The sequence below is a fragment of the Macaca mulatta genome, chromosome X, assembly GCF_049350105.2.
Source record: "Macaca mulatta isolate MMU2019108-1 chromosome X, T2T-MMU8v2.0, whole genome shotgun sequence".
Lineage (NCBI taxonomy): Eukaryota > Metazoa > Chordata > Mammalia > Primates > Cercopithecidae > Macaca > Macaca mulatta.
The window spans coordinates 103,638,716-103,655,228 of NC_133426.1; the positions used below are offsets into that span (position 1 = coordinate 103,638,716).

General features: G+C 41.7%; 1 protein-coding gene across 5 annotated transcripts in view; it reads left to right on the forward strand.

The window, feature by feature from the left end:
* Window positions 1-5,273: 5,273 nt before the first annotated feature.
* Window positions 5,274-16,513, forward strand: part of DIAPH2 (diaphanous related formin 2) — a 918,351-nt gene continuing 907,111 nt past the window's right edge. For all 5 annotated transcript variants that reach the window (XM_077988110.1, XM_077988112.1, XM_077988113.1 and 2 more), the window contains exon 1: window positions 5,274-5,622. In XM_077988110.1, the coding sequence (XP_077844236.1) occupies window positions 5,491-5,622 (132 nt within the window). In that variant the 5' untranslated portion in view covers window positions 5,274-5,490. The remainder of the gene's footprint in view (window positions 5,623-16,513) is intronic.

Sequence of the window (16,513 nt, forward strand, 5' to 3'; positions counted from 1 at the left end):
TTTTACATTTTACAGTCTGTTTCATTACAAGTGTTTGTGTACCACAAATAGCATATTAGCAATTGGCAAACAGAACAATGTCAAAATGATGTAGCAGTCCAGTTGATACATGTGTGAATTTTCATAGCACTTTCTTTCTTTTTTTTTTTTTTTTTTTTGAGACAGGGTCTCGCTCTGTCACCCAGGCTGGAGTGCAGTGGTGTGATCATAGCTCACTGCAGCCTCAATCTTCCAGGCTCAAGCCATCTTCCCACCTCAGCCTCCTGAGTAGCTGGGACTACAGGTGTGCACCACTAGGCCTGGCTAATTTTTTAATTTTTATTTTTAGTAGAGACGAGGTCTCACTATGTTGCCCAGACTGGTTTCGAACTTGAGCTCAAGTGATCCTCCTCTCTTGGCTTCCCAAAGTATTAGGATTACAGGCATGAGCCACTGTGCCGAGCCAGCACTTTGTTTTGAAGTGATCAGAAGCAAACTTCCTCACAAATAAGAAGTCTTAGCAATATATGAAGACTTTTATGAAAAAGTGAAGAATCCTGCACAAAGCTCTGCCTTCAGTATAAGTAGTGACTGGTTTAGTGTCTACAACCTCTAAGTTTTTAACAACATTAAAAACTATCTGGTGAAGCCGTGAGTCCCGTGCTAATGAAGCTGTGACGACCTTTCACCATGTGTTTTTAAAAAGCTGACTACTCCTCAATTAGATTTTTAATTCTGATGAAAATGGCATCTATTAAAAGTGAATGCCCTTGAGGATCCACAACAGGAAGGAGGAAGCATAAAAGCTACCAAGCATTGATGACTGTGATGCTGGGGCAAAGGCCAGTGGAGATTTATCTGTGTGTTTTTATTAGGATGGTTGTTTTCATTAGTGCTCTGACTATAAAGTTGCATTGGATTTAAGTGGTCTTCCCTAACCATATTTTCCCCGTAAGCCCTGCTATCTTAGGTGTGCAATTCTGCAAAACAGGAGATTCTTCGGTAAAGATAATATGACGTTATAGCAGAATGTCTGGCATTTTTTTTTTTTTTTTTTAAATCTGCAGGATATCTAGTTTGGTGTTAACGAGGTAGTATATACTTGGTAAATACCTGCTTATTCTTAGGAATACTTTAATGCATAAACATTTTGCTGCGACCTTGGAGGTGGTTCTTACTTTTTTCAAATCCATGTTTCATCTATGAACGATGCAGACTGTCTAGATGAGAACACACCGCAGAAGGGAGACATAGAAACTCAGAGGGTTACTATCAGCATGGTCAGAAATCCTCAGGGGTAATAGATGACTCTAAGGTCAGTTTGAAGACACAGCCCAGTAGCCTTTTGTTGGTCTCCCCCAGGGCTGGCTTTTAAATGCTGATTCGGTGCCACATTCATGAGAATCCAGAGGGAGAGACCACAAGGTCAGTGGTTCTAACATATATTTAATTTTTGATATCCCAATTGATGATGGTAGCCTCCTTCCTTCTTCAGCATCAGAGATGTTCCATCCACCAACCTATTTGTGTGACCCAGGACGGTAAAAATAAAGGATTATAGATGCAGAGAGATCAGCTGTAGGGCCACAATTGGTGAGGTGCTTGGTTCATAATCAGTGGACAAAGCATCCTTACTGAGAGCAGTGGCTCCTTTCCTGTGTCAGTTTCTGCCAGGCCAATGACCCTGAAGCCTGAAGGAAAAGTTTTTGCTTGTTTTAAACCACTGTTTGCATTAACTGGAGCAAATGCTGAAAAAAACATCAAGAATTAAAACGGGCCAAAATAACCACAAGAAAGTCAAATGTAAGCCATATCAGGGACAAACTTTTTCATTTTTTGCAGAAAAGATTATGGATCTTTTACATGTACTTCTAACTGGATATAAAATGTAGATTAACCTGGCCTGAGGATGATGAAACCCAACCTTACATTCAAAATAATATCAATACATTTTCAAGTCTATTTATACATTCTAAACAGAAGTAATTCATATTACAATGGCCTCCCTATTCTGCTCTTCCACTTTTTAGTTTTTATTTTTATGGAGACAGAGTCTCGCTCTGTCACCCAGGCTGGAGCGCAGTGGCATGATCTTGGCTCACTGCAACCTCCGCCTTCCGGGTTCAAGCCATTCTCCTGCCTTAGCCTCCTGAGTAGGGGGGATTACAGGCACCTCCCACCATGCCCTGCTAATTTTTGTATTTTTAGTAGATACTGGGTTTCTCCATGTTGGCCAGGCTGATCTCAAACTCCTGACCTCAGGTGATCCTCCCACCTCAGCTTCCCAAAGTGCTGGGATTACAGGCGTAAGCCGCCATGCCTGACCCCCTTCCACTTTTTAAACAACAGTAATGAAACTTATTAAGTAGGGGACTTCAATCTGGAAACTCCTCATCTGTTCTGCTTCTTCTCCTGCCAACAGTCTCCCCAGCTCCCCACCAATTTCTTAACCACAGGGCTTCTGCACATGCTATTGTCATTTCCTTTGCCTGAATGCCCTTCACTGTCCTTATTTGCCTTGTAATTGCTTAATACATTTTTAATATCTTTCCCAAGGCTGGGCGCAGTGGCTCATGCCTGTAATCCCAGCACTTTGGGAGGCCGAGGCGGGTGGATCACCTGAGGTCACGAGTTCGAGACCAGCCTGACCAACATGGAGAAACCCAATCTCTACTAAAAATATAAAATTAGCCAGGAGTGGTGGCACATACCTGTAATCCCAGCTACTTGGGAGGCTGAGGCAGGGGAATTGCTTGCCCCTAGGAGGCGGAGGTTGCTGTGAGCTGAGATCATGCCATTGCACTCTAGCCTGGGCAATAAGAGTGAAACTCCGTCATATATATTTATCTTTCCCAATAGCGTAAAAACTCCCTAAGAGCAAATCATGTCTGTCTTGTTCACCATTGTACTCATGATGCCTTGCACATTACCTAACACTTAGTAGGCTGCCAACAAATGTTAACTTGAATCAGACCCTTAAGACTCAGTTCAAACATCATCTTCTTTGGGAAGGTGTCCCTGAGCCTCTGACACTCCGATAGTTACCTCTTTCATGTGCTTCAAAGGCTTCCTGTTCACATCTGTTGTAGTGCAGTGCAGTTCTTTAATGGTCTGTCTCTCCCAGTAGGCTCTGAAAGTTCTAAAAGGCAGAAACTGTGTCATCTTCATTCTTCTTACTCATGACACTCTGTATCTCCTAGTATACTCTAAGGAGTTGAAGAAATATCTGCTGGGCAGATTACTGAACGCTGTTTGCGCTTGGAGGGCCCTCAGCTATGGACCACACCTATGGCTCAAACAGGAATTACATGCAAGCATTGGCTAAACAGGTCACGTCTTTCTGAAGCATCCACTTTGACTCAATGTTTCAGGAGAAGAGACATTTATATAAATTGTGTTTGTGTGTGTGTGTATGTAGTGAGTTGAATTCAAAATATACACTAAATTTTAAGTAAAACGGAAACTTCAACAAAGCAAATTTACCATGTGGCTCCTTAACCACCCTGTTTGGGAGCATGTATTCCCTCTTCTCTGCTGTCCTTTGGTAGCTTGCCACCTTAGGAGTAGAGAAGTCACACCTCCATGGTTAAAAAGAAAGTTGGCCGGGCGAGGTTGCTCACATCTGTAATCCCAGCTCTTTGGGAGGCTGAGGCAGGCGGATCACCTGAGTTCAGGAGTTTGAGACCAGCCTGACCAACATGGAGAAACTCCGTCTCCACTAAAAATGCAGAATTAGCTGGGCATGGTGGCGGGTGCCTGTAATCCCAGCTACTTGGGAGGCTGAGGCAGGAGAATCGCTTGAAGCCGGGAGGCGGAGGTTGCGGTGAGCCAAGATTGCGCTGAGCCAAGATTGCGCCATTGCACTCAAGCCTGGGCAACAAGAGGGAAATTCTGTCTCAAAATTAAAAAAAAAAAAAAAAAAAAAAAAAGAAAGTTAATGACAATGACAAAGCTGGAATTAAAGCTGTTTTCAGATATCTGGTGTTCTTTTCATTCTACTGCCCAAGTTAGCTGTCTCTTCGCACCTGTAGCATGGTCAAATGCATCCTAATGCACTCTCAATAAATATGTTCAGATACAAATTCCATTCCGCATATTAAATTTAGGCTGAAGGGGAGAAGGTCAAAAGGAGTCATAGTCTGGAGATATCTTCAGTAATAGATGTATGGCATGTTTATAGATTTCATATTTAAATGTACTTTATAGGTAGCTTTCCTAGCATATGTGCTCCTATTCTATGATGGTGGTTAATTCAAATCTTACCCACCCCCTCTAATGCTCTCAGTGTGTACCTTTACTTTTAAAGGGTATCATTTAAAGATGATGGAAGAAATACAGTGTGGGTACTGTATTTTGTCCTGAGGACAAAATGCTAGGTATGACACAAGGACTTAAGACTATCGTCCCAATAGTGCCCTGCTACTGCTGCTGCTGCTGCTGCTGCACAAAAACACCTAGCATTTGTCTAGGGATTTTCATTTACAACCAAGCTTTGACACACATGATCTTATTCACTCCCCACAACAACTCTAAACTAGTTCAGGAAACTGAAAACAGCACTCAATTCAATTGCTAGCTGTATATAAGTGTTTTGGTTAAAGAGCCTAACAATCCCCTAGGGATTAAGTGGTGGGCGCCTGCTGCTTCAACAACCCTGCAGCATGGGAATAAAGGAACAACTGTATTTCTTCGGTCACAACGTAATCACGGCAACAGAAAGCACCCACTCTTCCCACTCTGACCCACACAGTCTGTCGAGGCAATTAATCAGTACTCCCGGTGGTTTTCCTATAGGATGCCAGTTCCCTTGCCAATCAAGTCTTTCCACAGAGTGTAGCAGGACCACACCCCCGAGAGGCCTCAGGGAGGGAAGGTGCTCTGGCCCACAGAAGTGAAAGCTGATACTCTGGTTGACCCTCCAGTGAAACTTACAGGCGGATCCTCCCGGGCCTCAGTTTCCCCATCTCTAAAATGGGCTACCCTTCCTTTCTCTTGACTAGTTCCCGCCCTGTTCTCGCTGGGCCACTAGGAAGTGAAATCAGTGCCTAACCGCAGCTGAAAGTCCTCTGTTAGGCTCCAGTCGTCGCGCCGGGCATGCTCAGTAGCTGGGGCCGGCTCCGCTCCGGGAGTAGGAAGCAGCTTTGCGGGCCCGGGCGGCCGATGCGGGCACTTTGAAGAATCACGTGTGTTGAGGCCCTCTTAAAGAGATAGGCACCTACTTTTCCCTCCACCCTAAACACCGCCCTGAGGGCGGCGGCGACCGTGGTAATTGCAACTGCTCAGGGGCAGGGCTTGCCCCAGCGCCGAGTAGTGGCAACGGCGTGGTTGCGTCGGGGGTGCCTGGGAGCTTGGAGTCCCGGGGGCCTGAAATCGGCAGCTTCCCGGGCAGACACTCTCTCCTTCAGGAAGAGGTGCCGCCGAGTCAGCGCGGGGCAGTGTGAGCGCCCCGAGGTGCTTTCTCAGTTGAGGAGAGGTGGGGTTACAGGGCACAGGTGACAGGGCCGGAGAAAGATGGAGCAGCCCGGGGCGGCGGCGTCGGGAGCGGGAGGCGGCAGCGAGGAACCTGGTGGGGGCCGGAGCAACAAGCGGAGCGCGGGGAACCGGGCCGCCAATGAAGAGGAAACGAAAAACAAACCCAAATTGGTGAGTGCTCCCGCAGCCCCCGCCGGCCTTAGGGACAGGGAGAGCCCCGGGATCCTCCTGCCATTGAACACGGGGGCACCCGGGGCCCCCTCCCAAGGATGACCGCGATCTCGCTGTGCAACTCGGGGAGCCGCTAAAGGAGTGGCCACGCCGAGGCGCGGAGACGGCGTGGGGGCGGAAGAGCACCCCTTCTCTACTTAACCCCTTTCTCACTGTAGTCAGCCCGGGAGGCGGTGCGGGAAGGAGAAAGGCCCAGCCCCAACTTGGGGACACCCCGAGTACTGGGTAGGGCTGTTGTTTGTCTAACTTGTGGGCGCAAGCCTTTGCGCGATTCCATTCTCCTCCCACCTCTTGTCAGTTGCTGTTTTGCCTCCTAACGCGTAGGGTCTGGGGCAGGGGAACCTCCCTCCTTTTTATTCCAAGTCCTTGGGAGCCCACCTACAGCTATGCAAATCAAGAAGAGCACTATTTATGCTCCCAGTCTTTCTACTTTACCAGAAATCTCAGGAAGAGGCGCCTACGTGCCTTTTTCCTCCTCCTCGCCTCTCTCCATGTGCTCTCCCAAGAAACGTTTCTTTGGAAGGGTGGGGGCGCGTGGGAGTTGAAGGCTGAGTGAGGTACCACCAACTGTCGAGTGTGTGTAATAGGCATAGTCGTACAGTACTTCCACTTAGTTGATTAAGAACGCTCAAAAGCAGTAGGCACAAACTGTGCAAATCTCACTGTGCTGATAGTGTGAACCGGTGGTAGCAGTCCATTTCCTGCCACTGAAATGTGCAGAGGAATGAAATCGATGAGGCCTGGTATTGCATTGGGAAATACTGGAGTTTCCTCAACTCCTCAGAAAGGTTCCGCTTTTTGTAAACTTTCTAATTTGGGTGGTGTGAGGGGAAAGGGTTTTCCTGTACAAATTCAGCAGATACTCCTTATAGCTGTATTCTTAGTCCAGATCTGAAGCACAAGCCACATGTTGAATGTATAGATTTCAGCTTTAACTACCAACTTGATTGTAATAGACAAGGAGAGGGTGACATATAAATAAAGCCGTTTCTTGTGGCATCTGGCCATTTGGTTTGGATCCAGTACAAAACTGTGGCTTAATCAGTGATTAAAAATTTAAGTAAAAAGTTAACTGATACTTTCCACAAATGGTTTGGTACCTCTAGCAAGAATCTGCACTTTTAAAACAAGTATGCTTTCGAGAAAAGAAAAAAAAAACAAAACACTTATCTCTGTTAGTAGTAACACCTTGATTGTATTCTTCTCTTCCCTTTAGCCATTTGTCCTGTTTCATCTTTTATGTTTTACTTGCTTTGACAAGGTAACTAGATAGTTATGAGATTGTATCATTTTCAGTTCCTAGCTAACTTCACTGTTCCGTGTTGAACATAGCTTGATACGGTAGAACAAGTATTTGAATCCAAGAGTTTGTTAATATTGACACGAATTTTCTTTTTTTGCTCGAACGTAACTTTTGAGCCTTATGTGATTTTACAAGCAGATGTGTCAGAGTTAACAAAAACAAATTTAGGAAGACATTGTGGCACATTTTAAGGCAAGCAAGTTGACCAAACAGTAAGATTTAGTAAGCTTTTCAGGAAAGAATTCATCTGGGACTCTTAGAAGTTTGCTAGTAAGATAAAACTTTACTTAGATGAAATTTTATTATTTTGAGTATTATGTTAATAATCTCTGAACTAGTCCTTAATTTGCGTGTGTATATGAGTGTAAAGGAGTTGTGGTGTGGGATTATAAAAGAGAGCCATATGGTGATAGAAATTATTTGTGTAGGTGATCTTGGGGGATAGAGGTTCTTAAACTCCTGAAATTGTATGAAAATATTTGAGTGTATATGGGTACATTTATTTTTCTGGGCCCCATAGCTTTCATCAGTTTTTCAAAGGTATCCATTACCTATGGAAGAGTAAGAACTATAGCATTACAAAAGATAGAAAGTAAAGGACAGTTGATTCCACTGTGTGGTCAAGGGAAATGGCATTGAACACATAGGTGATTGATATTGAAACAGATTCTTGTGGTGGTAAAAAAGAAGTTAACTACTCAATGTCTACATAGCTTAGATTAAAATTTCCACTACAGAGGAAAATTAATTCAGTCGCTCTAGTATAATGGATTCCTAAGGTATAAGGCTTATGTAGTCTGGTTGTTTTCATTTAGCTCCTCAGAAATCTGGAGAAACGGAAATGGAACGCATATTTTCTTTTCTTCTTCTTCTTCTTTTTTTTTTTTTGAGACGAAGTCTCGCTCTGTCGACATGGCTGGAGTCCAGTGGCGCGATCTTGGCTCACTGCAACTTCTGCCTCCCAGGTTCAAGCGATTCTCCTGCCTCAGCCTCCTAAGTAGCTGGGATTACAGGCACGTACCACCCCACCCGGCTAATTTTTGTATTTTTAGTAGAGATGGGATTTCACCATGTTGGTCAGGCTGCAAAGCATATTTTCTATGGAGAGGAACTGCTTTCATTTATATCCTCAACTTTTTAATGAGTATTAGTGAGAACTTTTGCAGAGTGGCATTTCAACATTATAATGATTTCTATTTAAGATTACTTAAATAAAAATTTAATGAAATTCACTTCAGTTTTCTTCATATAAGCATCCTCATAATGACCCTTTCATTTTGATTCTTTTAAAATAAGGCATTCCTGTCTTGGACTCATCACATTTTGAATAATGCATTAGTAGTAGAGTTTTGGATTTTATGTAACTATTTTGGTTAGGCCCAGATTGCAACATGTCATCAAACAGCATGAATCTTAGATTAATTTGTAATTTGATGTCAACCATGGAATGCATTTTGTTAAATTGAGTAGAAGAGAAAGCTCTGTAAGTGTTATGAAGGAACTACATCTTGAATCCCACTTATTTAAGGCAGTGACTTAACCATTAAGAGAGGCCAATATTGATGCATAACACTGCACCCCCCATACCACACGGTAGCGTAGAGTGACCTAACAGTATTTGATGTTTTTGCATTTTTGACTTTGTATTTCTGCGTAACTTCTGAAGCCTTTGGTTCTTCAAACAGTAAAGTCAAATTTGTTAATTTTTCTGGTTATTATGTAACTTCCTGAGTATTTGGTTCTTTGTTTACAACTGGATAAATTATGTTTTTATTTATTTATTTATTTATTTTGAGATGGAGTCTCGCTCTGTTGCCCAGGCTGGAGTGTGGTGGTGTGATCTCAGCTCACTGCCGCCTCTGCCTCCTGGGTGCAAGCGATTCTCTTGCCTCAGCCTCCCGAGCAGCTGGGATTACAGGTGTGCGCCACCACACCCAGCTAATCTTTTTTGTATTTTTGTAGAGATGGGGTTTCACCATATTTCCCAGGCTGGTCTCGAATTCCTGACCTCAAGTGATCCGCCCACCTCCACATCCCAAAGTGCTAGGATTACAGGCGTGAGCCACTGCACCCAGTCTTGATTTTTAATAATAAGGGAGGAGCAACAATGATTTCATTTATGCAATACAGGTTTACTGAGTACCTACTGTGTGCTAGGCATAATTCTAAGGGTTGGTGATACAAAGATACTTGTAGTCTACTGAGATAGACAGGGAAGTTAATTAATGCTTAAAATGCGATGTGAGCCAGACGTCGTAGCTTGTGCCTATAATCCCAGCTACACAGGCTGCTAAGGCAAGAGGATTGCTTGAGCTCAGGAGTTTGAAGCTGCAATGAGCTCTGACTATACCACTGTATTACAGCCTTGGTGACAGAGAACCCATCTCTTTAAAGAAAAAAAAAAAACAGTGTGATAAGTTGCTATAGGAATATGCATGGTGGGGTGTGGTCATGGAGAGGCATCTACGTAGAATTGCATGCTTGAGTAAGAAAAGGCTTATCGTAGTAGGTGACATTTGCAGCAAGGCTGAAGAAAATAGGTGAGGCGAAGGCATTCTAGGTTGAAAAAATGACATTATACAAAGGTAAACAGATAAGGGTGCATATCCAATGAAGTTCATTTAGATGAATGTGACTGAAACAAAGGGTACACATGGTGGACTTGCTAGAAAAGAGACAGGGTCTGGATCATGATGGATCTTGTATGCCATGTTAGAGTTTCAACTTCTTTCTGAAAGTAGGGGTAGCTCATTGAAGAGATTAAGGCGGAGAATGACCTGATCAGATTTGCGTTTCGGGAAAAAAATGTAGTACTTTGGAGAATTTCTCGGAAAGGCATGCTAGAATGGAGGCAGGAATACCATTTAGAAGGAGCAGAGTGGCATAAAAGAGTGTTTGATGTGCAGAGACCTGGATTCCAGTTGCAGCTCATCCATTCATCCATTCACCAGCTCATCCATTTACTAGGCGTTTTTTCTCTGCACCTCAGTTTCCTTCTGCCACCTCCATTGCCTCTCCTTAGTACCACCCACCCTGAGCATCCCCACCAAATCTGAAATGTCCACCCCTTTCTCTTTTATAACTTTTACCCCCTTTCACAGCCCAGCTCAAGTCTCAATATTCTCTCACTCTTCCATTAAACCTTCACCGATTACTTCAGTTTAGTGAGGGCTTTCCTTCTTGTGGACTCATAACTGTCATGAGTCTGAATGTTACATGCCGATCTTGTCTCTGCAAAGATTTTAAACTGCCTCTGGGAACGGGTCCCATTTTATGTCTATTCTTGAAAACCTGGCAGGCTGGTGCTTGGGTGCAAAACTACTCAGTACATAATTATTAGCTGGGGATTTTTTTCCCCTATGTATCAGATGTTTTGAGAGTGCAAACTGGTGAAAAGAGGCTCTTTAAAAAAATGTTTATTTGTATGTGTGTGTGTGTTTTTTTTTTTGTTTTTTTGTTTTTTTTTTGGTATATGTACTCCTTCAAATGAACCTATGAACCTATCAATACATTCCTCTTTGTCTTTTCTCCAATTTTGAAACTCAGTAAACTTCTTCAGGGCTGGGAGAACTCTTCTACCTTCCCGCTTGTTTGAATTCTTGTGATGTCAGAGCCTAAACTTCCAAGCACAGAAACAGTACCAACAATGAGGAGCCAAGTAACATTTTACTGTTATTAGCAGGAGACTTCAGATTATTGGCAAAAGAATATGGAACGGAGAACCAAAAGACCTGGGTTCCAGTGTCCCATCTATCTTTTATTTGCCTGTGATTTGTGATGAGCCATTTAGCACCAGAAGTTTGAGCTCTTTGATTAATGTCTGCCAGTTGGAGATAATGCTGCCTGCCTGATTTTCTTCACAAGGTGTTTTAGATAAAATACAGTAATGAGTGAGAAAGCATTAGGAAATTCTATGTTGTTATACAAATATAGAGCATTTTTATTAACCCCTTATATTACTTGAATCAAATATGATTATGGTTGGATGGTTTAATGTCTTTGTTGCATTTTGACAGTGCTAACGTTATGATTGTATAAAGTACCATGATATGGTTATATGTTGAAAGATTCCTTATTCTCTCCCCAATACCATTTGTCCCTTTGGAGGAATATACATTCTGTCCTTTTACTAAGATTTCATTCTGTTGAATGAATATAAGATGTGAGTCTAATTACTAAGATTTCATTCTGTTGAATGAATATAAGATGTGAGTCTAATTTTTTTCCACGATAGTTTTTTGAAGAACCAGTCTACCCTTTTCTTTCACTGTGTCACTTTGAGGCTTTAAAATTTTTTAAATCAAAACTTCCATTTGATATCTGTGACATTATGGCTTGTCAGGCAGCTTACTGCCTTTGTACAAATAAGGAAACTGAGTCACTGAAGTGTTAAGGGGACTGATTTAGAGATAAGTTTAAAAGCTACCTCCATGGTAGAAATTATCCAGAGCACTGAGTCATTGTGCTTCAGGGACTCTGAAGGTGAAAAAGTTATTCAATTTTTCTTCTTTTGTTCCTTTTTGTAACAATTATAATTGTAATCCACCTAGATATTATTAAGCTCTGGCAGTAGCAACATGTTACTGAAGTGAAATCATATTCTTTTCCAACCTGCTCTCAAAGAACACTGTAAATAACAGCATACGTAATATAGGCTAATTTATATAAATCAGCACACCTGGTTCAATGTCACCAGGTGCCACTAGCACCACAGGGGTTATTATTGAAGACCCAACTCCAGTCTACCAGGCAGAAGAGACCAGCTCCTTTTCCTGGATTTGGGGTGTTTGATACATTTTTTTCCCCTCAAGACAGGAAAAACTATGATGTCCAGGTGACTTAAAATATAGTTCTAAACTTGATATCCATGTGGGCATGTTGTGAAGATACCCATTGTGGGATACAGCTCAAAACTGATGCATTTAAAGAAAGATTAAGATATATTTTCACATAGCTATTTATTGTGAATGTCAGTAATGGAAAGAAATGAACTCATACTGATTTAAAACTTATTTTCCTGATCAGGCTGAATCTGTTTCCAAATAATATACTCTGGCTGTAGCTTAAACAAACAACTGAATTCTGTTATTTAACTGGCTTTGTGTGAGGTTACCTGGCAGGGAAAGGTATTGGTCCCTTTCTCGTGAAAGAATGTAGAAAACAAAATTCTTACTTATCACCATTTACACAGGCTTTGGTTTACTGAAGATTTTACTGTATTGCTTTAAGGAGAGTAAGCTACCTTGCTACAAATACATACCAGCATATTGGCCACCAGCTGTATACAGTGTGGCCTATGAATGAGTGAGAAGCTTCTAGGTTCTCACTCATTAGGAAGGAATTATTCCAAAATGGCTGTTGACTCAATCACCTGGCAGTTCTGGCACTCACCCAAGGGAGAAGAGATTTTGGGTACAATCCTTTTTAAAAAATCTATTTAACAACAAATAATCTATTTGTTGTTCTGTGATATCATAGACATCCAGGCTTTAAAAAGAAAGATCTGCTCAAAATTAAGAGGAATTTTAACCAACCGTTAATTTGTTGGTGTGTTATTAAGCTAAAAGTAAAAGAGATAAACGTTTAAACTTCATAATATAAGCTAGTTAATAAGACTTTTTTTTTTTTTTTTACAAAACTTAAACAAATTTTCAAACGTGCTAAAAAGTAGAATAGTACAATGAACCGCCACCATCTATCCATTGCCCAGATATAAGTTATCTACATTTTGCAACATTTGCTTGATCCATCCTTTATTTTTCCCTTGCTAAAGTATTTTAGTGCAAATCTCAGATATCTTGTCATTTTACTCCTACATACTGTCACATCTTTAAAAATTGAAATTAACATATTCCTTGGTATCATCTAGCATTCATTCCATAATCAAATATTAATGATTGCCTAAAAAGATTAGATTTCTGATCAGATGTGTACCTAATTAATGTACATGTCACTGAACTACTTAAACAAATACAGCTTTAAATTACTGGTAAAATCTTATTCAGATTTACTCCACATAAAGTGCTATCATAAAGCATCAGCCCAAATTAAGTTCACTTCTGTCTTTAATTCTGTAGAAGTATCTGGAAAGGTTGACTATACGAGGGTGGGTAGACTCCTTGGAACAGCTATTATGTACCATCAAAAATAGAACAAATTAGTTTTGGCTTTACTCGCTGGTTGGGCAATCACTAATTCTTCATTTTGCAATTTGTGAAGTGGGGTGGGGCTTATGTGTAAGAATTTTCCTTTCAGGGAAATGCTGTAGATAGTTAGGCAAAGGAAAATTATTCTTCATTTCTCTAGATAAAGGGTTCATATGACTCTTTGACACACACACCCCATCACAACAACTAAGTTTATGTTACTGGCTCTAGTTTTATTTCAGAACAAATGCCAGTTTGGTCTATCTTTGTTTTCAGCCCCTTTGATATAGTCTAGGTTGCTAAATTTGGATAATTGGGTGAGTAAACCTTTACAAAGAAGTTATCCTTATTGAGATGTTTGTGGGCTTACAGAAAACCAGACTACACTAATGAGGTGATGGAGCTGGGGATGGGTGGAGTGGGTAAATATGAGAAATCAACTTGGGCAAATGTCCTAGACTCCACACAGATTTACTAAAGAAATTATGTAACTACTACTTTCCAGACAGCAGTTTAGTGCTGTTATTGTGCTGAGAGGCAATAGGCAAATAATTTCACTAACTATAGACTCAAGTAGATTTAGGCTAGTTATCCTAGCCTGCAACTTCTAGACTGACCGTTTACCAACCCAGTCAGTTGGGAAGTTTTCCTCAAAACAGACAGATGAGTGATAATTGTTAGAGCCAGACAACTGGCAATTTCTTCTTTTGTTTGGCCCAGGGGAGGGAGGAAAACTATGGAGGTGGTGTTTTTTGCGCTCTGAAAAGCCATCACTGATAAAGTCTTAAATGCTTAGTAGTCTATTGTGCTGGCTGAAACTGTTTACAAAGATTCTATATGTAGATAGTAAGACCTTGTATAGGCTCTACACTTGCATTGTGAGCTTTAATAATGTATACGTATAACAGAGACCAGGTCAGTACATATGGGTGGGCCCTGATCAAGGGTGTGAGACCACAGAGGCCACACCACTTACCAAATCATGTGCCAGTTCCAAGACTATGTCTTCCTGGGGCCACATTTTCTGATTCACACAGAGGCGCCATATGGGCTAGCTACTACATTTAAAACCAGATGGATTTTAGTCTCATATCTGATAAGAAATTCAGCAAGGAGCCCGGGCATGGTGGCTCACACCTGTAGTCCCAGGACTTTGGTAGGCTGAGGCGGGTGGATCACCTGAGGTCAGAAGTTTGAGACCAGCCGGGCCAACATGGTGAAACACCATCTCTACTAAAAATACAAAAATTAGCCATGCATGGTGGGAGGCGCCTGTAATCCCAGCTACTTGGGAGGCTGAGGCAGAAGAATCGCTTGAACCCAGAAGGCAGAGGTTGCAGTGAGCCAAGATTGCACCATTGCACTCTAGCATGAGCAACAAGAGCGAAACTTCATTTTGAGTAGGGATTTCTTATTTGTCATTGGTTCTGAGAAAAGAATGTAAGATGTATATCTATGTAATATCCTATACCTGATTACTTTTGCTTTTGAATTATTGAAATCTTCAAATGTAGATGGCTGTGCCCCTGAGGGCCTAGGTTGTAGTTCAATATGTTCATTATCTTCCCCGACTTAAGGCTCCTCCCTTTCTGCACTCCTTTTAGCAATTTTCTTGACATAATTGTTTCACAGAGTTTCATATGGCTACACGTTATCTAGGCTGCATTTTTTCTTTTTTTTCCTTTTTTTTTTTTTAGATGGAGTCTCACTCTGTCACCCATACTGGAGTGCAGTGGCCCGATCTCTGCTCACTGCAACCTCCGCCTCCCGGGTTCAAGCGATTCTCCTGCCTCAGCCTCCCAAGTACCTGGAATTACAGGCATGCACCACCACGCCCAGCTAATTTTTGTATTTTTAGTAGAGATGGGATTTCACAGTGTTTCCCAGGCTAGTCTCAAACTCCTGACCTCAAGTGATCCGCCCTCCTGGGCCTTCCAAAGTTCTGGGATTACAGGCATGAACTAGCGTGCCCAGCTGCATTGTTTTCTGAAGTTTGTACCATACTTATTTCCACTTTCATTGCTCATGATACAGGGCAAGAACATATAGGAAGTTAAGATGGGTTAAAACAAATTTGGCAGAGGCATTTCCTCTAATAATATGCTCTGCAGTCTAGTACCTCATATTACAAAATCAACGTTTTTCAGAAGAATCAATGTGTACATAAAATATTTGTGAGTGAAAATAAATTTCTTAGGGTGCCCTCAGCTTGTTTTTCATTGACATTGCATTAATTTACATTCTCCACCTCCCCACCCCGACTTTGGTTGACTAGCTAATGGTCTTTTTTTTTGTTTTTTTTGTTTTTTTTTTGAGACAGAGTCTCGCTCTGTTGCCCAGGCTGAAGCACAGTGGCGTGATCTCGGCTCACTGCGACCTCCGCTTCTTGGGTTCAAAAGAGTCTCCTGCCTCAGCCTCCTGTGTAGCTGGGATCACAGGTGTGCGTCATCCCACCTGGCTAATTGTTTTTGTAATTTTAGTAGAGATGGGGTTTTGCCATTTTGGCCAGGCTGGTCCTGAACTCCTGGCCTCAAGTGATATGCCTGCCTCGGCCTCCCAAAGTGCTGGAGTTACAGGTATGAGCCACAACGCCTGGCGCTAATGGTCTTTAAACAAGCTATTACAGGGAAGAATAAGTTTATGATTCAAAAATGGCCTGGATTTTGTCCATGCTGGCAGTTCAGATTTTCACGTGTTTGTTTTACGAAAGTAGGGCTTCCCTGTATTCTCTTATCTCAAATTCTTAGGCTTCTTCATTACAACCTATACTTGCTTCATCAAACTGCATTCAGATGGTCTTGTAAGTTCCCATGAGAGCCAAATCCTACATTTTTAAATAAGCTGAGTCGGTCTGGGACAAAATACTAGATTTTAAATGGCCATTATCTCTGTGTAAAATGGAACTGGGGTATTAGTTACACTTTACAGTAGGAACTGTGTAGGGCTCTGGGCCCAATTTTTCACATTCTTCCTGTGGGTTCTGTTATAGCTAATTGTAGATCAAGGTATGTTACAAGTCCCTACTTTCAACCTCCTCTCTCCTCCTTAAATAATGTTACTACTTGCATGTTTATAACTCTGAAGGACATCTTATTTCTTGTTGTTTTTACTGATTTCTGTGACTGTTATCAGTGGTGTATCCTATTGTCTGACCACGGAGATAACAGGCAGAAGGATGGCCGTTGGATGTTAAATCAATTACTGAATGCGACAGACATTTATTTTAAAGCATTTCCTATCCTCACTCATCACCATGTAGTTATGAACTAGTCGAAACTTCATTTTCATCTTAGTATCACCACTTCATGTTTTTCAAACTGCCTACATTGTATTTTATGGAATCTAAAAGTTTTTAATATGCTATATAGAGTTGAAATAAGCT